This window comes from Phyllostomus hastatus, unplaced genomic scaffold, assembly GCF_019186645.2.
Source record: "Phyllostomus hastatus isolate PE091 unplaced genomic scaffold, TTU_PhHast_1.1 phas_scaffold_317, whole genome shotgun sequence".
NCBI classification, from domain to species: domain Eukaryota; kingdom Metazoa; phylum Chordata; class Mammalia; order Chiroptera; family Phyllostomidae; genus Phyllostomus; species Phyllostomus hastatus.
In genome coordinates, this window is record NW_025334023.1 from 27,833,868 (window position 1) to 27,858,139 (window position 24,272).

Genomic DNA, 24,272 nt, shown 5'->3' on the forward strand with positions numbered 1-24,272 from the left:
TCCAGCATTCTTTCCCTCTGAGAGTTAAATTTTCATTATCGCAGCTGTTAGTGATCATAATGGGGAGTGAGGTCAACAGTTTCAATTTCCTTCATGCAAATAAAGGAGCCAGAGGCAGCAGCCCATTCAGGCATTACTGTGTTTTTCAGACCATAAGATTCACCTAGGATTTAGAAGAGGAAAATAGGGAAAAAATTTTTTTGAAGCAAAAAATGTGGTAAAATATTTATTAACATGAATAATATAATATTTCACCAATGTAAATGTAAACAGAATTTAACAGCAGCATTAAGATCCATATTTCTCCCAAACTTGATGAGGGGGGGCGGTGTGGGGAGGAGGGCAGAAAAAGTGTGTCTTATAGTCTGAAAAATACAGTAGCTTTCTGCAGCCCTGAATTTAGACAGCACATAGAAATAAGACCCCAAGCATTGCCATCCTGCTTAAGCCATTGTTCATTAATAACTATCTGAAGCATCTGTGAGAGTGGAAAGCTAAGTGCAGACATTTCTCAGTATTGCCCTGAAAGAGCAGTCCCTGGCCATGCAAATTACCACAGGTTTCCCACTGTGGGAAGGGCCAGTAAGGGCACCAGGTCTCCATGTCTGGTAACCAGGGTAGTGAATGAGCTTCTATTCAAGAACCAGCCAATAATCTCGGTATGAATCTGAGTGGAGAATGGCACAAAGAGGTGTTAGGAGAGCTCCACCTAACACGAAACTGGAACACTTCCCTAGGTTACAGAGTCATGTTCCACAGGCTTCTCTGGCAGCCTTCACCTGGCAAATATATTACTGACTTTAATCTCATGTATGGTTGGGAGCAGTGGAAAATAAGATGCAAAACCTTTCCCTCTCTCCATGTTCCTTCTTCCTGGCTTCTCTGTAATCTCCAGGTTCAGTAAACTTAATTGACAAAGAAAATGAGAAAAGAAGTTTTCCATATAAATAAAATGAGAGGCCAAGACGATTCTAATCTCCTTGTATGAGAGCATTTTGAATACATTATGTCATTTTCATCCTTTCACTGATCTCACAAGGGAAATGCTACGGTTAATCCCATTTTACAGATGAGGAAATTGAGGTGAGAGAGGTTAAATAACTTGCCCAAGTTCACACAGCTGCTATGTGGTGAAGCCAGAGTTTAGACCCAGGACCTAGTTCATAATCACTATGGGAATACTTCTGGGAGTCGATGAAAGAACCAGAAGTTTAAGAATCGGCAGTTTTCTAAACATGACCTCAGTCCACCAGTACTTTAAAGAAAGCCTATGGAACATCTACTACGAGCCAGCTACTTTCACATTGATTTTGCTTTTTTGTCCATACACCACCAACTAGGAGGCAGGTGTTTTCTCTGCTTTACAGAGGAAACTGAGGTTCAGAGAGATGACTTGGCTTCCCAGGCCACACCACCTCCCAGTGGTGAAGGTGGGCATGACACCTTGTTCTTGGGGCTCTGGGGCCAGTGCCCTCTCTCCTGATTCTGCAGTGGCCTGAGTGGCAGCTTCTGGTTGTCTTCTCTCTCTCTTCCAGGGAGGATTCACCATGTGCTCTGAAACGGGCTCCAGGTACATGGGCATGATGCTCTTGCCCTTGGCCACCACAGCCATCATTGCCAACCTCCTGCTGTACTTTCCCAATGGGCAGGTACTGGAGCCTGCCAAGATCACAGACTTGGTCTGGTTTTTCCATGGCTTTCTTGGAGCTGGACTCTTGGTAAGAGTGAGGTTTAGCTAGCTCACCTCCTTGAGATGAAGGGTGGTCCCTAAACACCCTGCAAGTCATAGAACAATCATCTCATCTTGACGCCACCTTTCCTGGGCCCCCAGAACATGGCTGGCTGCTCTTCCTCTGTACCCACAACATGGGATTCATAAACAACTTCCACATTGTACTGACAAGCCATACTGCAGGTTTCCTTCCTTCCCCCATTAGGGCTACACACTCCTCCAGTACAGAGTCCAAGTCTCATTAGTCTTTGTCCTCTAAGTGCCTACTCAGCCAAGTGCCAGCTGAGACTGGAGCTTAATATGTGGCTGTTAACTGCATGAAAGATACACTTTATAAAATTTACAATAACTGAGTATTTGTCACAGTCATCAGGTTTAAAGATGACCATTTGAAAGATAAATTATGTTACTCCCATCAAGGCTTCCCTTGCTGGGAGTTAGCAAACTTTTTCTGTAAAAGGCCAGATGGTAAGTTATTTCTGAGCGATGTAGTCTCTTGTTTTAACTTCCCAGCTCCATAGTCTTGAGGCAAAAGCAGGCATAGACAATATGTAAGCAAGTGGGTATGGCTATATTCCAGCAAAACTACTTGTAAAACAAGCCACTGGCTGGATTTAGCCCACATGTGTTAGTTTGTTACCCTCTAAGGTAGGCATTGAATGTTTTCCTTCCTTTCTGCCTTTGTTTTCATTTGGCTCCTCCTTTCCCAGTAGTCCCTTTTGAAAAGATCATTTGATTATGTGAGTAGGTGCTCAATAAATGGATGAATGCATGGGGCATAAAGAAGTCTCAGAAAAAGGTGGCCACTTCCCTTTCTGCTTCTGGTCCGCACACAGTATTAGATACAGTGATGTCTTAAGGTGCATCCACCTGCCCTTCCCATCCATGGCAGAGGGTGGGCCTTCCTGAATAAGAGAACATCTAAAGCAGCAATACCTGGGTCAAGGTCGTCTGTTTCTCAGCTCAGAGCTCTTTCTACAGGGCAGCATAGATTGAAGATTGAGGAGTAACAGACCCTGCTCAGATTATGAGTCTGCCTTGACACTGCTATTCGACCTCCCTGAGCTGCAGGGTAAGGAAAATCACACCATCTCACACGAAGGTGGAGACACTAAATGAGATCATGTATGCAGAGTGCCCCCACATCACTGACAACCAATAAAATGCAATCGGTCCTCTTCCCTGGTTCAGATCACTAGCTCTTCCACTATCTCTGTGGATCCAGCCCAGTACCCCATGGCTGCCTCTTCCCTTTACTGCCTATGTCTGCAGGACAGATTTGCATTTCTCAACTCCACCACCAGGAAAATCCCTAAACTCACTCTGATCAACTCTAGTATATATAGGAACATCAATGCCCAACTTCTCTCAAAATATAAATGAGCAAAGATAGTTATTATTGAAAAGAATTGAGTAACTTGAGATCTGGGTTTGCTAATAGCAAAATCTCAGAGAATTTATTGAAACAGAGTGCCTCAGAGGGAAAACATTCTCTGACCAGGAGGAAAACAGAGGGGAGCCTGGCTCAGTCAGGGACCTGACAACCTGTTTCCACAGCATCCCTCAACACCAGCTGGCTTGTCCAAACCTCGCTCCAGCTTTCCAACAAAACCTCTCAGAATCTCCTAGGGAAAAAATAGTTACACTGTATATTCCCAGTGAGGTGGGAATAACATAAACAGGACAGAACCAGTCCCTGAAATTACATAAAGTAAAAAAGAAAAGCTAGTCTTCCTTTCTCTTTTTTCTTTCTCTCCCCCCTCCCCTTTTCTTTCTTTTTTTTTTTTCAGTCTTTAGTGTATCCTTTGTGTTCCTATGAGCGTGGCTCTAGGGCAAACTAAAGCAGTGGCCTTGGGGTTGGAGAGGAGATGTTGTATTTGATCTGGGAGGTCTTAGGCACAACACTGTATCATTCTAAAGTTTCTGTAAAATGAGTATATCAATAATAGCTATCTCCTATGGTTATGGTTAGCATTGTATGGGCTCATGTAGAGAGCACCCAGACCCAAGTCTGCCTCATGGGTAGTGTTCATTCAATGGTAGCCATAAGAGAATTGGACTAAGGGGGAATCAAACCATCTTTGTACCTTGTGTTACAGAGTCAGATACACCCACTGCCACTATAAAGAGAGAGCTGATAACCAGGCAAACTCAGCACACTCCTCTCCAGCACAGTGGACACACAGTGCCAAATCCTAAACCCGTGGTTTTCCTTTTACTAGATGCCATGTACACCCCAGCTCTCATCAGGGTTTCACAAAATTTACACACCAGCTGGGAGTTTGGTGTGGTGTCTGTGTATTATGCTTACAGGGGTATCCAAAAGCATACCAGGGGTATGCTTTTGGCATCTCTGGGCCACACTGGAAAAAGAAGAGTTGTCTTGGGCCACATATTAAATACATTGCAACACATAATCACAAAAAAATCTCTTAATGTTTTAAGTAAATTTACAATTTAGTGTTGGGCCACATTCATAACCATCCTGGGCTGCATGCAGCTTGAGGACCACAGGTGGGAGAGTCCTGCTTCACAGTGACTTGGATACTCTGGGGAGGAGTATGTGCCCACCATTTCTTCACAGACCCCACCACTCCTTAATATATTATACATGTATATATATACATATATGTATATATATTATATTATTTTATTTTATTTTTTAACCTAAAATTACCTGCAGAGCCTCTAAAGTCATGTGAGTTTGTATCCTCATCCCCTCACACCTGGCCTCAGACTATCGTCTTTTAACATTAACCACACACCTGTCAAATTTTCCTCAACATACGTCTTAGTCACCTTGATGGGGACTGAGGACTAGCAATCTTTCAGATCCTGGCATCAGGAAACACATTACCAACCCTTTCTCGGGACGAGGTGATTTTTTTTCCATCAAGTTAAGTACATCCATTGTGTATTTATTTCCTGTTCTGGCACATGGTCCTGTCATGCCAGTACACTTTCAGCTACCTACCTTAGACTGCCAGAACAATTAGGGAAATGTCACCACACATTTCACCATCATGTCATTGGGTCTGATTCGGTGTTGGGCACTGGATTAAGAGTTGCTGAGCCCCATAGCTCATAGCCCATTGGGGAGAAGGGGAAAGCGGTGTGCTCAGTGCACCAGGACAGATTGTTAAGAAGGAAGGAACCATTCATTTTAGCTGGTGGAGGTCACTGAAAATGACAGAGAGGCGATGTGGTGTCCCATGGTTGCTGTAATAAATTACCACAAACTTGGTGGCTTAAAACATCAGAAATTTATTCTCCCACAGTTTTTAAGGCCAGAGTTCTAACTCAATGTGCTGGCAGAGCCCTGTGTTCTGTGCTCTGGGGGAAAATCCATTTCCTGCCTTTTCCAGCTGCCAGTGGCTGCTGGCATTCCCTGACTTGTGGCTGCATCAGGCCAATCTCTGCCTCCATTTTCACACACTCTGACTCTGCCTTCTCCCCTGTGTGTTGTTTTCTCAAAACTGTGTTATTGTATTTAAGGACCACCCAGAATAAACTCCTATTAAGATTTTAATTTAGCCTTGGTTGGCTGGAGTGTCATCCCATATACCAAAGCATTGTGGGTTCAATCCTGGGTTGGAGCACATACCTGGGTTGCAGCACATACCTGGGTTGCAATTTGAACCCCTGCTGGGGCACATGCAGGGTTGGGGGCAACTGATCGATGTTTTTCTCTCACATCAATGTTTCTTTCTTTCTCTCTCTTTTTCTCTATAAAATTAATAGACATGTCCTTAGGTGAGGATTTAAAAAAAAGATCCTACATTGTTAGTCATATAAGGTAATATTCACAGGTCCCAGAAATTGGAAATGAATATATATTTTGGTTTGGGAGGGGGCATTTGATTAGCCTACTACAGGAGATAATATTGAAACTGATCATCTGAGGGTAGAGTTTACCTGATGGTGAAGGTTGTAAGGCATATTCAAGGTCCAGGGGCACGAAAGGCCTGGGTCCATCCTGGAAGGTCATAAGCTGTTGTGTCAGTAGTTCTGAATGGGGAGGTGGCACCATGAAGTGCTCATGTTCACAAAGCCCAAGGCCTATGTTGTGCTCTACAGGCTGTGAGGAATCAAATAGCTAGACACACTGTCAAACCCTGTTGCCAAAAAGGTATCTTCCCCTTCATTACAAGAAATTGTTTTTCTTTTTTGTTTGTTTGTTTGTTTGTTTTGCCACAGGTTATGGTGCCAGCACTAATGCTGTTGAGAGGAGGTGGGGAGGGCTGCTGTACTTACAGATGTGGGGTAAGTTCTGTGGATGCTACAGAATGCTTGACGTTATTCCTACCCGCTCTCGCCCCCAAAGGGCTTATTTCCTAGGCCATGTGCTTTGGCTTCTTTGAAGGACAGACTGTGCACCAAAGCTCCCTTCAATGCACAGTGATATCATATGGGGTTCTAGCCAATAAAGGCCTTAGAAGAAACAATCTTAGAGACGATTTGGGGAGAGTAATTTGCAATGAACACAAAGCCGATGAGCTCTGGTAGACCAACCTGCTGGTTTGGTTGTTTGTGTTTCTGTCTGTCTATATGTCTGTCTGTGGGGAGGTCTAGGACTCTTACAACCTTTCAGTTTCCTATTTTCCTGGTAGCTAATGGGGTAACACATCATAGGACTGAGATTCAAGCAAGAAGGGACACTGAAGATTTACTGTCAAAAATATTTTCACAGGGATTCTCAAAATGTTCTATGAAGAACAAAAAGCTGCCACTCTAATAAGTTCATGCATTATGTGTTTATTTCTTGTTCCTGATCTTGTCCCCAGGCAAAAGCTGTCCATTTTTTTTTACATTTCAAGTTCACACACCATCTCATTTCTTTTTTATGCTTGAAAAGTTCCCTGTCCCAACCATTGTAGCTTCCAGTCAGACCCTCCACAGAGAACTTAGACCCATGTTGCCTGAGACCCATCTCCAAGGAGCCCCCTGAGTCATTCCATCAGCTCCATTGACCCCTACCCTCACTCCCTGTGGTAAGAAAGACACAACATGGATGTACCAGGAATAAAAACTTATGCTCTGAAACAAAAAAGTCCTCCAGCTTTGCCCCAATTCATTACTATGCTAATATGCCAGGTCACCATTCCTTGACACTTACCTTGCTGCGACACTTACCCAGCCACCACCCAGTCAACGTATTTATGGAGTTTGTACACAGTACAACCTTCAGTTGGTCACTGACTCAGGCATTAAAAAAACAATGATTCATTTACTTGCCCAACCATACAACCAGTATTTACTGAACACCAAACATCAGAATGGCAAATAAGTATCATTTAGAGTGCCAACATCAATTGATCAGTCACTCCATTTGAAAATGACCGCGAGGTCTCATCTAGGATTGGGGGAAATGAATGCTGAGGTCAATTACTGATGTGTACCAAGAGTGCAGACGTGGGGATTGACAATACACATACTTTATGCACCAGGCAGTGTGTAAGGCACAGGGGTGAGGGGTCAGTGTGAATAAATGACATTTCCCACTCACAGTTCAGTGGTGGATTACTTCATTCTTTAGAATTGTAACTGGGGTAGATAAATGGACACAGGGTGTCTCAGCTCCATCACCCATTTATTTTGTACATTTGGCAAGCAAAACAAGGACATCTACTTGGTCTGACATCTGCAAGAAAAGATTTAGATTCTCTTCAATTTGCCAGAAAACTCAGGGGATGCATCTTGAAAAGCTGACTTCCCACCATCTTCCTCCCCATTGCTGCACTGAATTTCTGACTCTGTTCCATTCCAGATGCTGTTCCCTGTACTTCTGACCATACAGGGCACTCTAGGGGCTGTGTACTGTGTGGTCATTTCTTCACTGGGTTTGCTCAGTGGCCCCTTGTGTGACACAGGCAGTGGAAACTACACCTACCCTTTCAGGAATGACAGCCTGGAGTAAGTACCATTCATGGTCTTGGGTCAGTGTCTAATATCTAACTATGATACAGCTGATGACCACAAAGAGTAAGTGCTCTCAGTATTGACCATCCAGTAATGGGGCAAGGTACTTTCATTCATACCTAGTGTCTTGTTCCTCTCTTCACAACTGCTCACCTGCTCCCCAATCAGTAATCTCCAGGAGGTGATTAGCCAAGGCAAGAAGTGCCTGTGAATTATGCAGTTCACCCAAGGTATTCATTATAATACCTGACTTCATTAACCCCAAGTATTAAACTCAACTGAGTATGTGCTGAGGGCCTGACTAGTTCTTCCTAAGCAGTCATAAGAGAAGGGGGTGTAAAGGAAGGATAAGGCAACTTGCCTATTTGCAAGTAGCTCACAATTGAACTGTGAAGATGTAATTAACAAATCTGGAGTTGAACAAATATCCTGAAATGGCTGGACCTATGGTGATGCACATTTAGTTTCCTTGTGGGATACAGAAAGAGACCCAACACCAATTGATTGAAAAAGACCCTGCTTCTCCTCTCATTTCATATTCTCTACCTGGCAGATTGTATCCATCCCCATGGGTTTTGGAGTCATCCAACTATCCATGTAAATGATCCCCAACATCTATCTCAAGCCTACATTTTCTGAATTCTTGACCCAAATATCTAATTACTTCCTTAAAATTTCCTCTTGAACATCTCACAGTATTTCAATATTAATATATCCCAAATCTTTATGTCCATAAATATTTTGTCAGTCATTCCAATCCTATTAAATGTCACCTTAAAGCCAAGTTATCTTTGATTATTCTCCCTTCTCACTTCTCATGTTAAATCCATTACCAAAACTTGACAATTCTACCTTGACAATAACCTTGAATATACATTGGTCTTTACCTGGTCTGTTATCACCCTGTTCCCAATCTCCAATACCATCTACTTCCTCTCCCCTAATAGCCCTCTGACAAATACCTGTTGGGGGAGGTCATCAAGAAGATGTGACCACTAGCTGACACTAAGCTGGACCCTGGCAATTGGAAGCTCCTTAGCCCCTTCCTTGTCCGTGAAATGTGTACACACTTGAATTCCCCACTCCCACAAACTATTCCAAGGCTACAGCCTGAAGAGAACAATGTGAAGTGGAGACTATCTGGACAGTATACATGACAATCCAGTTAGGGCCTCTCTATAATAACTTTTAAGATTCTGAAGAGTGGGTGTGGAGAACTACTCATCTTGTGGCCATTCAATGCAAGTATTGTAACTAAATTCCTTTGCTTGTTAAACCTGCCATCTACTAATCTTGGGTGGTCTTCCCTTTTCTTTAGCCTCTCCCTACACTTCCTCTGTAGGGGCTGGTTTCAGGTTTCACTTGGGAATCTCCTGGCCAGGTTTAGGAAGCAACAGTATCCCAGCTCTATTTAGTCTTTCAATCTTTTTGCCATATATTAGCCAGAAGGGTTTTATAAAATGTAAAGATGCTGATAAGGCCAAGACATTTTTACATTTAAAGAACTTGCAATCTCATTGGGAACTCAATAAATATGGATATGAATGTGGGTGAAGGTAGAATTAAGCACAAATATAAAATACAGGGTCTGGCATAAGTAATGCCTGTTTGAGTGTTGTCCATAGGGTAATAAGATGGGTGTAATAAGTTATAGTTTTAATTGGAACATTTCACCTAAAATGTCATATGGTGTGCTTGAGTGTGATGTTATGTACAGAATTACATGATTATGACTTTTTAATAAAAGATTTTGTAATAAAAAGGGGTGTTAATGTGTCGGGTCCTGCAGTTCTGTAAAATATGGCCTGATAACCAATTCCATTTGCTTTTCCCTCAAGAAGTACATTCTAATTCCAAAATTCCTTACAGTTTTTGAGCACATGCTGTTTTTTTTTTTTTATAATTCGTTGCACTCCTCTCAGCTGCTGTCCCCTGCAAGACCAGGTGACTCCAGCTTTCCCTATAAATCTTCTCCAGCTAATCTAGACCTCTAGACTTCTTCTTTCTATGATAATAATTATGATATAACTAAAATATATTGCCTGCTACATGGCAGGCAATGGGCTAATACCTTATCTAATCTTCCCAACCACGTTTTAGTATCAGTGCCACATTTTATGTTTTTATTATTTTTTTTTTGATGGCATATGACTATTTGGAAATGGAGTCTTTGCAGGTCACACTAGATTAGATGAGGTCACACTAGATTAGAGCAGGCTCTAAATCTAATGTCTTTTTAAAAATATATTTTATTGATTATGCTATTACAGTTGTCCCATTTTTCCCCCTTTATTCTCCTCTGCCCTGCATATCCCCTTGTACCAGCCTTCCCTCCCACCTGTAGTTCATGCCCATGGGTTGTACATATAAATACTTTGGCTTCTCCATTTCCTATACTATTCTTAAACACCACAGCCCTATTTTATACATGCCATCTATGCTTCTTTTTCCCTGTACTTTGTTTCTCATTCTCCCCCATGCCTCTCCCCACTGATAAGCCTCCATGTGATCTCCATTTCTGTGATTCTGTTCCTGTTGTAGTTGTTTGCTTAGTTTGTTTGTTGTTTTTTTTAGGTTCATTTGTTGAGAGCTGTGTTTGTTGTCATTTTACTGTTCATAGTTTTGATCTTTTTCTTAGATAAGTCCCTTTAACATTTCATATAGCAAGGGCTTGGTGATGATGAACTCCTTTAATTTGACCTTATCTGGGAAGCACTTTATCTGCCCTTCCATTCTAAATGATAGCTTTGCTGGAGAGAGTAATCTTAGACATAGGTCATTGCCTTTCATGACTTTTGATACTTCTTTCTGGCCCCTTCTTGCCTGCAAGATTTCTTTTGAGAAATCAGCTGATAGTCTTATGAGAACTCTTCTGTAGGTAGCCGTCTTATTTTCTCTTGCTGCTTTTAAAATTCTCTCCTTATTTTTAATGTTGGGTAATGAAATTAAGATGTGCCTTGGTGTGTGCTTCCTTGGGTTCAACCTCTCTGGGACTCTCTGAGCTTCCTGGACTTATTTCCTTTGCCAGATTGGGAAGGGTCTCCTTCATTACTTTTTCAAATAAGTTTTCAATTTCTTGCTATTCCCCTTCTCCTTCTGGAACCCCTATGATTTGAGTGTTGGAACATTTAAAGTTGTCCCAGAGGTTCCTAAGCCTCTCCTCATTTTTTTTTGAATTTTCGTTTCTTCATTCTATTCTAGTTGAATGTTTATTTCTTCCTTCTGGTCCAAATTGTTGATTTGAGTCCTGGTTTCCTCCTCTTCATAGTTGGTTCCCTGTATAGTTTTTCTTTATTCCACTTTGCATAGCTTTCACTTATTCCTCTATTTTGTGACCATTCTCAACCATTTCTATGAAAATCCACATTACCAGTGTTTTGAACTTTGCATCTGATAGGGTGGCTATCTCTTTATTGTTTAGTTGTTGTTGTTTTTCCAGAGCTTTGATCTGTTCTTTCATTTGGGATATTTTTTTTTTGGTTTTGGCACACCTGTTATGTACTAAGGGGATGAGTCTTAGGTATTCAACAGGGTGGGGCAACCCACCTTGCTGTGTTGTGTTGTTGTACATGGAGGAGGGATCTGAGAGGAAACAATGCCACTTGCTTGGCTCTCGCCGGCTTTCAGTCACTTTCTCTGCAACTCACAAGCAAATTGGGCCCTTCTGGTGCTGATTCGTAGGTGTACATTCTAGGTCCCTGTGGATCTCTCTAATGGACTTTCCTTTGAGCCTGGGAGTTTCTTTCACTGCTGCAACCCCCACAGGTTTCTTCAGTCAGAGGTTTTGAGGCTATTATTATCCCGCGCTGGAACCCTGGATGGTGCAGTCTGTCTCTCTCCCCAGTTTTTTCTCCTGGTTTATCTGCACAGAAATGTGGAACCACCTGGTCTTCCAGCTGCCACTTACCCGCCCAGGTCCTCCAGTTGCCGCCTTGCCACGAGTCCTCTCTGCCCAGGTTGCCTGTCACCACCCCTCCCACTGGTCTGGATGACTGTTTCTTCTTTAACTCCTTTGTTGTTGGACTTCCATACAGTTGGGTTTTCTATCATTTCTAGTTGCTTTTTGTTTTTAAATTTGTTGTCTTTGTTTTGGTTGTGCAAAGAGTCACAGTGTATCTAATGAATTTTTCGGACTGTAAGACACACCAGACCATAAGATGGACCTAGGTTTTAGAGAAGGAAAATAGGGGGAAAATTTTGAAGCAAAAAAATGTGGTAAAATATTTAATAACATAAATAACATAGGCTGCTGCTTTTCCCCATGCTGCCCCCACCCCCTGCGAGCCAGGTAAGCTACCTTTGGACTGTAAGACACACCCCCTTTTCCTCCCAAATTTGGGGAGGGATTGCATCTTATAGTCTGGAAAACACAGTATCTATGGCTCCATTTTGGATGTAAGTCCCTTTTTTAATTGATTATTTAGAGAGAGAGAGAGATCAATTTTTGTTGTTCCACTTTATTTTTTAACTTTCTTGACATTATTTATTATATATGAAGTTTAACAATGTTAAAAAATTATTTTATTGTTGTTCAAATACAGTTGTCTGTATTTATCCCTCTCACAATTCCTCCCCACTCACTGCAGCCATCCCAACCTCCTTCCCCTGTTTTCACCCCCTTACTTGGTTTTGTCCATGTGTCCTTTATAGTTATTTCTGAAAACCCTTCCACCCTTGTCCCCCATTATCCCATCCTACCTCCTCTCTGGTTAGTGTCAGATTGTTCTTAATTTCAATGTATCTGATTATATTTTGCTTGCTTGTTCGTTTTGTTGATTAGGTTCCAGTTGAAGATGAGATCATATGGTGTTTGTCTCTCACTGCCTGGCCTATTTCACTTAGCATAATGCTCTCCAGTTCCATCCATGCTGTCATAGAGGGTAGGAGCTCCTTCTTTCTTTCTGCTGCATAGTGTTCTATTGTGTAAATGTACCACAGTTTTTTGATCTGTTCATTTACTTATGGGCACTTAGGTTGCTTCCAGCACTTGCCTATTATAAATTGTGCTGCTATGAACACTGGCATTCATAGGTTCTTTTGAATTGGCATTTCAGGGTTCTTAGGATATAATCCTAACAGTGTAATTGCTGGGTTAAAAGGCAGTTTCATTTTTCATCTTCTGAGGAAATTCCATACTGTTTTTCATAGTGGTTGCACCAGTCTGCATTCCATCAACAGTGCACTAGGGTTCCCTTTTCTCCACATCCTAGCCAACACTTGTTGTTTTTTTATTTGTTTGTGATGGGCATTCTGACTGATATGAAGTGGTATCTCATTGTGGTTTTAATTTGCATCTCTGATGGCTAGTGATGCTAAGCATCCTTTCATGTCTCTGGGCCCTCTGTGTGTCCTCCTTAGAGAAGTGTCTGTTGAGGTTCTTTGCCCATTTTTTAATTAGGTTGTTTGTCTTCTTGGAGTGGAGTCATGTGAATTCTTTATATATTTTGGAGATCAAACCCTTGTTTGAGGTATCATTGGCAAATATGTTTTCCCATATAGTTGGTTCTCTTTTCATTTTAATGCTGTTTTCTTTAGCCATGCAGAAGCCTTTTAACTTGATGAGGTCCATTTCTTTATTCTTTCTTTTATGTCCCTTGCTCTAGGGGAAATATCAGTGAAAATATTGCTGCATGGAATGTCTGAGATTTTCCTGCATATGTTTTTCTCTAGGACTTTTATGGTGTCATGACATATTTATATAAGTCTTTTGTCCACCTTGAATTTATTTTTGTGTCTGGTGTAAGTTTGTGATTGAGTTTCATTTTTTTTTGCATGTAGCTGTCCAGATCTCCCTACACCATTTGTTGAAGAGGCTATTGTCACTTCATTTTATGCTTCTGCCCCCTTTGTCAAATATTAGTTGACCATAGAGACTTAGGTTTATTTCTGGGCTCTCTGTTCCATTCCACTGGTCCATGTGCCTGTTTTTATGCCAGTACCACACTGTTTTGATTACAGTGGCCTTGTAATACAGTTATCAGGTATTGTGATCCATGCTACTCTGTTCTTCTTTCTCAAAATTTTTGCACCTATTCAGGGTCATTTATGGTTCCACATAAATCTTTGAAATGTTTGTTCTATATCTGTGAAATATGTCACTGATACTTTCACAGGGATTGTGTGGAGTCTATAAATTGCCTTGGGTAGTATGGACATTTTGATGATGTTAATTATTCCAATCCATGAGCATGGTACATTCTTCCATTTGTTTGTGTCTTCCTTAATTTTTTTCTTCAGTGCAGTGTAGTTTTCTGCATATAGGTCTTTTAACTCCTTGGTTAGGTTTATTCCTAGGTAATTTATTTTTCTTTTTACTATAGCAAATAAGATTTTTTTCCTGATTTCTGTTTCTAATATTTCATTGTTTGTATACAAAAATGCCCTTGATTTCTGAATATTGACTTTGTATCCCACTGTTTTTCCAAATTCACTTATTAGGTTGCATAGTTTTTTGGTGGAGTCTCTAAGATTTTCTATGTACACTGTCATGTCATCTGCAAACAGTGGCAATTTTGCTTCCTCCTTTCCAACTTGGATGCCATTTATTTCTTTTTCTTGTCTGATCTCTATGGCTAGGACTTCCAATAATATGGTGAGTAGGAGTGGTGAAAGTGGACATCCTTGTCTTGTTCCTGATCTTAGTGGAAAAGGTTTTAGTTTTTGCCCTTGCATATGATGTTGGCTGTCAGTTTTTCATATATTGCCTTTATTATGTTGAGGAATGCTCCATCTATTCCCACTTTGCTGAATGTTTTTATCATAAATGGGTGCTGTTCCTTATCAAATGCTTTTCCCACATCTATTGATATGATCATGTGATTTTTTGTCTTTTCTTTTGTTTATGTGATGTATTACATTTATCGGTTTGTGAATTTTGTACCATCCTTGCATCCCCAGGATGAGTCCCACTTGGTTATGGTGTATGGTCTTTGTAATATATTGCTGAATGTGGTTTGCTAATATTTTGTTGAGAATTTTAGTGTCTATGTTCATCAGTGATATTGGCCTGAAGTTTTCTCTCTTTGTTATGTCTTTATCTGGTTTTGGAATTAGGATGATTCTGGCTTCATAAGAAGAGTTTGGGAGTCTTCTTGGATTTTTTTGGAATAGCCTGTGAAAGATAGGGGATCTTCCTTAAATACTTTGTAAAATTCTCCTGTGAAACTGTCCAGTCCAGGGCCTTTGTGTGTTGGGAGTTTTTGATTACTGCTTCAATTTTGTCAGCTGTTATTGGTCTGTTTAGTCTTTCTGCTTCGTCTTCATTTAGTTTTAGAAAATTATTTTTCTAGAAATTTGTCCATTTCATCTAGGTTTTCCAATTTCTTGGCATATAGTTCTTCATAATAATTTCTTACAATCCTTTGTATTTCTGTGGTATCAGTGGCAATCTCTCATTTTTCATATCTGATTGTGTTTATTTGGGTCCTCTGTCATTTTTTCTTGATGAGTCTGCTTAAAGTCTTGTTGATTTTGTTTATCTTTTCAAAGAACCAGCTCCTGAATTCATTGATCCTTAGAATTGTGCTTTTAGTCTTTATGTCATTTAATTCTGCTCTGATCTTGGTTATTTCCTGCCTTCTACTTGCTCTGTGCTGTCTTTGTTGTTGGTCCTTGAATTCTTGTAGGTGTAGGTTTAGGTTGGTTGTTTGAAATGTTTCTATCTTTTTTAGGTAGGCCTGTATCACTATGAACTTCTCTCTCAGGACTGCCTTTTCTGTGTCCCATGTTTTGGGTTATTGTGAGTTCGTTTTCTTTTGTTTCCAGAAACTTTTTGACTTCTTCCTTGATCTCATTCTTGGCCCATTCATTGTTTAATAGCATGGTATTCAATCTCCATGAGTTTGAGTGTTTTTGAGTTTTTTCCTTGATGTTGGTTCCTAGTTTCAGTCCCTTGTGGTCAGAGAAAATGCTTGATATAATTTCAAGTTTCTTGAATGTGTTGAGGTTTGTTTTGTGTCCTATCATGTGGTCTATCTTTGAAAATGTTCCATGTACATTCGAAAAGAATGTATATTTTGCTTCTTTGGGATGAAAGACTCTCTATATTATCATTAAGTCCATTTCATCTAGGACATTGTACAATGCCACAATATCTTTGTTGATATTTTCTTTGGAAGATCTATCCATTTTTGACAGTGGGATGTTGAAATCCCCCACAATAATTGTATTGCTGTTGATATCTTTCTTCAAGTCCTTCAAGATTGTCTTTATGTATTTTGGTGCTGCTATGTTGGGTGCAATATATATTTGTAATGTTTATGTCTTCGTGATGGATTCTTCCCTTGAGTATTATGAAGTGACCTTCTGGGTCTTTTTTTGAAGTCTATTTTGTCTGATATGACTATTGCTACCCCGGCCTTTTTTTCCTGTCCATTTGTTTGGAATATTTGTTTCCATCTCTTCACTTTCAGTCTGTGTAGGTCTTCTTCCCAAGGTGGGTTTCTTATAGACAGCATGTGTGTGAGTCATGATTTCTTATTCATTCAGCTATTCTATGTCTTTTGATTGATGCATTTAACCCATTTATGTTTAAGGTTATTATTGATAGGTACTTATTCATTGCCATTTTACTTCCTTCATACCTGCATTCCTCTCTCTCTTTCTCTTTTTTCCCTTTCTTAAAGCAGTCCCTTTAGCATCTCTTGCAGAGCTGGTTTGGAGGAGGTATATTCCTTGCCTTCTTTTGTCTGGAAAACTCCTTATTTGGCCTTCCATTTTAATTGAGAGCCTTGCTGGATAGAGTAGTCTTCATTGCAGGCCTTTGTTTTCCATTACTTGGAATGTTTCTTGCCAATCTCTTCTGGCTTGTAGCATTTCCATTGAGAAGTCAGCTGCTGGTCTTATGCGGGCTCCCTTGTATGTTACTTTCTGTTTCTCCCTTGCTGCCTCCAAGATTCTCTCTTTGTCTTGGAATTTTGCCATTTCAATTGTGATGTGTCTTGATCCTCTTTGGGTTCCTCCTGATTGGGACTCTCTGTGTTTCCTGGGTTTCTGTAACTATTTCTCTCATCAAATTAGGGAAGTTTTCCATCATTACTTTTTCAAACAGTTTTTCCATCCCTTGCTCTTCTTCTTCTCCTTCTGGTATCCCTATTGTATGGGTATTATTGCACTTCATGTTGTCCTACAGTTCTCTTAACACTTCTTTGTTATTTCTGAGTCTCTTTTCCTTTTCTTGCTCTTTATGGGAGTTTTTTCTAGCTTGTCTTCCAGCTCACTGATTTGATCCTCTGCTTCATTGATCCTGCTTTTGATTCCTATTACTGTGTTCTTCAGTTCAGAAATTGTATTCTTCATTTCCTCTTGGCCCTTGTTGATAGTTTCTATTTCCTTTTTCATGTTGATATAGTTTGCAGTGAGTTTATTGTAGATTTCCTATAGTTTTTGGTAATTATCAGAGAGCACATTAATCTTCCTTATAACTATTGCTTTGAACTCAATATCTGATAGTTGAGTTGCCTCTATTTCATTTAGCATTCTTTCTAAGGATTCTTCCTTTCTTTTCATTTGGGGTTTGTTTCTTTGTCTTTCCGTTGCTTGTGAGACTCTTCTTGTTAGCCTCTGCTTCTTAAATTGATCTGTTCTGACTCTGGGTTTGTGGTGTGAACTTCTATGGTAGGAGACTTGTGATATTCAGTGGTGCAGTCTCCTTGATTGCCTGAACTTGCTGCTCTTGGGATGTCATTTATGTTGACTCTCTGGATGTATTTGGGTTTTGATTGTTGTTGGATCTTTCTTTGGTGGGTCCTTCTCCTTCAGCTCATTGACTGAGGGTCATTCTGCACACCACATCTTGTATTCTGTTGTACAGGTGTAGACAGGTTGTGTTGAAGCTGGTTCTTCTGTTGGTCCAAGGCTATGAGGCTTCTCTTTCGCTATTATTCCATTGTTTTGTTTGTTCTGGGTTCTTTCTCCACCACTTAGTTGTAATTCCAGATTGGTCTTGGGTGGAGATTAGTATGGCTTCCACTCACTCCTCCATCATCTTCCTTTATTATCTGTTGGTGGTTCCTTTGTTGGTGGGTTCTCTCTTCCAGCAGGTATATTGGTGTTCACAGTTCCCACCTACTCTTTAATATGACCAGTTGGAAGGGGGAGACAAAATGGATTAAGACTGTGGGATTGTATTCTATGAGATTTAAAGTACAAACACATAGAGAAGAGATAGGAGATCCTTTGGATAAATATAGTGTTAACCATATTTCACCCAACTAGCCAGTTTTTACAGAGGGTGGAAAAGAGGTAGGACTCTTCTTAGAGGGGGGAAAAATTTTGAGTTGAATCCAGAAAACAGAGTGCTTGTGGGAGGTGAGATTATGAGATATAGTGAGAGTAAAGGATAGAAAATAGGTGTAGTGTGAGAGAGAAGAGAGTTAACCACAGTAGTAATAAAGTTCCAGAAGACAGTGAAATGAGCTAAGATCCAGGTGAGGTGCTGTATAGTATTTGCAATTGTACGGAATAATTATTTACAATAATACTGGAACAACAATCATATGACAGAATCTCTGTGATCTGAATACCAAGAATAGGAAGTACATGACCTAGAATAGTGTTCTATGAGAACACAAGTAAAGTGAAAGAAGGAAAATTAAAAATATGCTATGAAAGAAAGAACAAGAAAAACCAGTCAAACAATGCAATCAAACAAACTAGTAAAATTAAGACTACTAAACAGAAATAAGAGAAATAAAAAAATACTAATAAAATAAAAGAAGTAAAAATAATGAAAATAATAACAACACAAACAAACAGTAACTTGCAAATTCTCTGGAATAGCAAAGTGAAATTTGTCTCAGTTTCTCAGTTGTTGGGATGATCCCTCTTTGGGTCTCACTTTGGTCCTTTCACAGCTCCAGGTCTTATTGTCTCACTTGTGGGCAGGGGGTGGGGGGTGTTCCAGAAAGAAAGAAAGAAAAATCCTCCTGCTGGCTTTAAACCAGCCAAGTGAGTTCTGCTGGTCTTCCTGGCTGCAACAGGCTGAGGGGTTTGGTTTTGCTTTTCTCCCTTCCTGTGGTTTTGCAGGGATGAGGGCCAGGTCTGGGCCATACTCTTCACAGTTGCCCAGCCTCCAGCCCAGTTCCTCAGTTTACTGATTGGTTCCCAGTTCCCTTCTGCATCAGGCCTACACCTTCAGTCCACCAGTTGTGCTGTCCTTGAGGTGCATCAACTAGGGGCAACTCACATACCACCTTCTCACTCTTTGCTGTTTTAGGTGCTAGGCACTCTCAAAGTCTCTTCAGGGTAGTTCGGCTCCCCTACTGAGTTAAGTCTTTCTGGGGACTGCTGGCTCCCTGAGTCCTGCAGCTCTCTTCTGTTGGGGCAGGGGGTGCCTCTTCCTTCCTTTTAGTGAGCCAGTCCTCCTGGCAGGGCAGTGGCACTGCCTTGGCTGGGGTAGCGGCTGTGGGCTCATGGCCTTCACTTCTGTGAAGGGGTGGGGGTGCAGCCAAGGAGTGGCAGGGGTGGGTGTGGGTCCATGGCTTCCACTGCTGCTGACCTCCACTGCTGCTGTGGTGGGGTTGGGCATGCACCACTTGGGTGGCAGCTGCGGTGTTGGGCATGGTGTGGGGGCCAATGGTGGAGGTGGGTGCCTTCTGCTGCTGCAGCTGATGGGAGGGTAGGAGCCTGGCTGGGGTCGTCATGGCAGGGGTGGGCCAGCTGCTGAGGCTCTGGTGGCTGTGGGGGCACAGCCAGCAAGGTGGGGGCTGCCCCTGTGGGAGAATTCTCTGAATAGCCACCAAGAGCCTGTTTTTTTTTTTTAACAAATTCTTCCTGTTCAAGCCTGCCACTCCTAACAAGTGTCCAGCCTCTCTCACAGCCCAACTTTCCAACCAGACTGGAGACTATCTTGGTCAGGGTCCATCATGGCCCAATTCTTCTCCCTTCTCCAGGCATTATTTGGCTCCCCAATTTCTCTGGTAATGACTGAGCTGGTGTCCACAGTCTCAGTGGGTACACTGGCTCTGTGCATTTGCCCCTTTGTCTTTATTCCCCCCAGCGACTTCAAGCACCCAGGTCCCTCCCAGTGCTGCTCAAACCTTATTTAGAGGGGAGGGAGCCATTGACCCAGCTCTGTCCCAAGAATCCTGTGGCAGACTTGGTGGGCTCCAGGCCTGGAGCTGCAGCTGCCCTGGTCCCTGGGAGCTTATTGTCCCAAAGCAATCTCCTTACCGTCTGATTTTTCAATGTCTTCTACAATTTTTGGTCTCCAATCTTCATATTTGCTAGGATATTGTTGGCTGTTCACTCTGTTTCTCAAAAGATCAGCTAGGTGTTCCACCTGTGTGAACGGGGAAGTGGACTGCACTCCCACCTATCTCACTACCATCTTAGGAATGTCTGTTGTCCCACTTTATGCATTTATTGGTTGCTTCTTGTATGGGCTCCCACTAGAATTCAAACCCCCATCTTTGATGCATAAGGATGATGCTATAACCAACTGTGATACCCACCCAGGGCCCCAACCCATCTTACATATACAGAATCTGATGTACAGAATCATTCAGGAAAGTTATGCAGAACTTTTTAGTGAGGAAACTGGAGTTAGGTCCTGGGTCTGTGGTACTTTTGTGCCCAAGTTTTTAACCACTCCTACTGCCTCTGAGACCCTTATAGCAGCAATTAAAATCTTATAGCCTAGAATTTTCCACTTCTTCACATGCTCTCTTGTGTGGCTATGTCTGTTTCCACAATGCCTTGTTGAGATATTGTGCTATCAGAGGGAAAGACAATGTGTTCAATCTCTCCACCAATGGACAATAATAAAGCTGCTGTCTTTAGGAAGATGAGAGCAAAGAAGACCATAAAGCATTGTAATCTCCTGTGTTAGATTAGTGCCTATCACACACTTGTAAATATCAGCCCCCTCCATTTACTGTCACTTAAATCCAGATTCATTTTTTCTTCTGTCCTGGCAGGGACAACTACTTATTCAACCAGCCTACCTGGGAAACTTGCCAAGAGCCTGAACACATCGTCCTGTGGAATGTGGTCTTGTTCTCCATCCTCCTAGGGATCGGCATTATAGAAGCTGTGCTTTGCCTTAGCCAAGTTGTCAGTGGGCTCTGTGATGTCTACTGTGGTACCTGCATCCGGAAAGGACAGGTCAGTATTTCCAGAACCTATGAATTTTCAGGTAACTTCTCTGACCTGATCCACACTGTCTCTCTTCTGCCTAACCCCACATTCCCAAAGGTAAGCCAGTAACTAGGAAATGCCTTCTGGACTGTAGAACTTCATTTGCCACTTTGGGTTTAATTTTCTTTCAGGTGAACATAACTGGCTTATGACTGTCCTAAGAAATTACAACTGATTAACAGATGAATGAGAGCTCTCCAGGTTTCAGAAGGACTGGATTTGATGAATGTCAATCTCCAGAGTTCTGAGAAGCTGAGAAAAAATGCCCTCAACTTCCTTACCAAAGTAGGTTTTCATAAAAGGACAACAGTTTCAAAAACTTCGTCAACTTTGCAAAAGTCATAGGGATGTACAATAGAAGTAAAAATAATAGTATAATAATAAATGCTTAAATGTATTCAGTGGTTATTATACTCCAGGCCCTGTGCTAAGCACTTTATCTACATTATTTCAGGTAATCCTATTAAGCAAGTGGCATCATAATGTCATATTGCAGAGAGAGGTTCATTACTTGTCTGAAGTCAATGAATTTAAGTTTTGAATTTGAGCCTGATTCCAACACTTGTATTCTAGACCATACACCAGTGGAGCTCAGAGTTTACTGCTTAGATATTAACTAGTTCCCTGGATTGTAATAGGTTCTATTCATTTACCCAAAAAAGGGAGAGTGGTGACTCTGTGGTGAAATTAATTTGAGGTACACTGGATTAAATAAAGTTTAATAGGTTTTGCTACATAGGAGTTTTCAGAACCTTTGCAAAGCCAGTGTGTATTGCTAATCTCCAAGAAGAGAAGAGCAAATGGGTAATTTTCTTATTTGACCACAAAGCCCTTTGCTCCTAAAACAGTTTTTATGGGGCCAATATTCCATGAAGTACACTTTGAGAAGCACTGCATGACTCCATGATGAAATAGAATCTACTTTACTTAACCCATGAGAACCCAAGAGATTTTTCCAAACCACCAGAGAAGCAGAAAAATATGGGATGAAACTTGTTAAGGACTACTTACCTGTGGTTAGTTTTTTTCTTTTTTAAGTTTGGTGTAATGGCAGGAAGTGGAAGTTTCTTTTCAGGCTTCTTTACTGTCACTGCAACAAACATTTTTGAGAACTCAGTATCCCCAGCCAAGCTATGGCTGTTCCCCAGAAGGCATTAGACAGAGTCTCTGGTTCGGGAGCTTGCAAACTGATGGATCCTGCATAGCTGATAGCTTGCATAGATGATAACCAGGGCCCCTGTTAGTCTGTATTGTGCTTTTGTACAAATCAGGGAAAAGTACAGGATACACCTTGGCAAGCAGACAGAAGCAATGGCAAATTTGTAAAAGGTGCTTTATCCTCCAGATTAATGCAGCCTATACTGGGTTGAGTAATGTCTCTCCAAAATTTATATTTAACAGGAACTGCAGAATGTGACCTAATTTGAAAATAGTCATTTTGGAAATGTAGTTAGTTAAAATGATGTCATACTGGATTAGAGTAGACCCTAAATCCAATATAATTAGTGTTTTTCTAGGAAGAGAAGAAACACATACAGCGAGAACATGTGAGGACTGAGGCAGAGATTGAAGTTAACACAAACTAAGGAATGCCAAAGATTGCTGGCAACCATCAGGAGCTATGAGAGAATCAATCCTGGAACAGATTCTCCCCCTGATCCCCAGAACCCAGCCCACATCTTGATTTCAGACTTGGAGGCTTCAGGACTGTGAGAGAATACATTTTTGTTGTTTTAAGCTACTCATTGGGCAGTAGTTTGCTAAGCAGCTTTAGGAGACTCATACACAGTCCCACACTAGGATGTAAAAGAGCAGACCCTGCCACCCTGTCCTACCACCACATACTTTTCTGGACATGCTGCCTTGTGCAGATATAACCTACTCAAATTAACAAATTAACAGTGTGTCCCTGCTTATACCACAAACACCCAAGTGCCCTGCTAATCCAGGCTGTTTCTTCAGCTTCTTTTTAGCTCTCCTGCTGACATGAAGCCAGATACATACACACACACTCCAGACGAGATGAGAGATGGACTAAGTATCCTACATTAAGCCTGGCACTGCATTAGCTCAGCCCTGACAATGCTGTGAGAGTGTCATCCCTCTGAGGGAACTTGGCTGAGGGAGGGGAAGTATCTAGGACAGTCAGTCCACCAGGCAGAATGGCTATATATGGCCCAAATACTGTTTAACTTGGAATTTAAAAAAATCTGAAGCAAAAGATTGTATTAGCTATTCTCCATTAAAACACTCTCGATGTAAAGTGATGGCTTTGAAGCAAGAGAAGGGAAAGGATTTCAGCCTCTGGCAAAAAGTCCCTCTTGTGGTATTTCCCGTGGTGGGTAAATGGAATTTGCTGTTAAATACACCAAAGTACAAACATTCTCTGGGCAACAAAGTAGCGTAGAAGGCACTGAGCTGCCCTTGGGCATGAACTCCACTCCTGAGGCAGGCAAGACACTTAGGACTTAACTAATGCTCCATCAAGGGCTTTGGAGGCTGGAAGAGCACTACTAACATTTGAGATGTAGAGCAAACCATAAAATGATTCATGATTAATCCACTAAAAGGGTGTTTATTGCAGACTTCTGGTCAAGATGGGGTCATAGGTCTCACCTCTTTGCACAACCACATCAAAAGTACAACTAAAATATAGAACAACCATCACTCAAAAACATCAGAAACCCTACAGGACATGTACTATAGTAGATCATACTACCAAGACAGGGGGTCATAGCAGTTCTACCCAATACAAAACAAACATAGGGATGCTGCCAAAATGAGGAGACAAAGAAACATGACCCAAATGAAAGAACAGATCAAAACTCCAGAAAAAGAACTAAACAAAATGGGGATAAGCAATCTATCAGGTGCAGAATTCAAAACACTGGTTATAAGGGTGCTCATGGAACTTAGTGAGGACCATGACAGCATAAAAAAGATCCAGTCAGAAACAAAAGATAGACTATTTGAAATTCAGAACAATTTACAGGGAAACAGAAAAAGAATAGATGAAGCTGAGAATCAAATAAATGATTTGAAACATAAGGAAGCAAAAACAACTGATCAGAACAAGAAGAACAAAGAATCCAAAAAAATGAGGAGAGTGTAAGCAGCATCTGGGAAAATCTTAAGCATTCCAAAATTTGCATCATAGGGGTGTCAAACGAATAAGAGAAAGAGTAAGAAATTGGAAATCTGTTTGAAAAATATTGAAAGAAAATTTCCCTAATTCGGTGAAGGAAATAAACATACAAGTCCAAGAAGCACAGAAAGTCCCAAACAAGATGGATGCAAGAAGGTCTACTCCAAAACACATCATAATTGAAATGCCAAAGTTTAGGGGTGTGGGGGAAAGGCAGAAAACTGTACTTGAACAACAATAAAAAATGTTTTAAAAAATAAAAAATATATAAAATACAAAAAAAAGAAATGCCAAAGTTTAAAGATAAAGAGAGAATTTTAAAAGCAAGAGAAAATCAGT

The 24,272-nt window shown here is 41.1% G+C and overlaps 1 protein-coding gene across 1 annotated transcript; it reads left to right on the forward strand.

Annotated features, from left to right (window-relative positions):
* Positions 1-1,547: 1,547 nt before the first annotated feature.
* Positions 1,548-21,695, forward strand: LOC123805382 (transmembrane 4 L6 family member 1-like). Its single transcript, XM_045817856.1, has 5 exons — positions 1,548-1,718; positions 5,930-5,995; positions 7,500-7,645; positions 20,569-20,786; positions 21,637-21,695. The coding sequence occupies exons 1-5, from the start codon at positions 1,548-1,550 to the stop codon at positions 21,693-21,695; spliced, it is 660 nt and encodes a 219-aa protein (XP_045673812.1).
* The last annotated feature ends 2,577 nt before the right edge of the window (positions 21,696-24,272 follow it).

Excerpts from the sequence above, each read along its gene's own strand:
- LOC123805382 (XM_045817856.1), top strand. The coding sequence starts at position 1,548 with ATGTGCTCTGAAACGGGCTCCAGGTACATGGGCATGATGCTCTTGCCC. Across the intron at positions 1,719-5,929 it reads TTCTTGGAGCTGGACTCTTG|GTTATGGTGCCAGCACTAAT; the intron begins GTAAGAGTGAGG and ends GTTTTGCCACAG. Across the intron at positions 5,996-7,499 it reads GCTGTACTTACAGATGTGGG|ATGCTGTTCCCTGTACTTCT; the intron begins GTAAGTTCTGTG and ends GTTCCATTCCAG.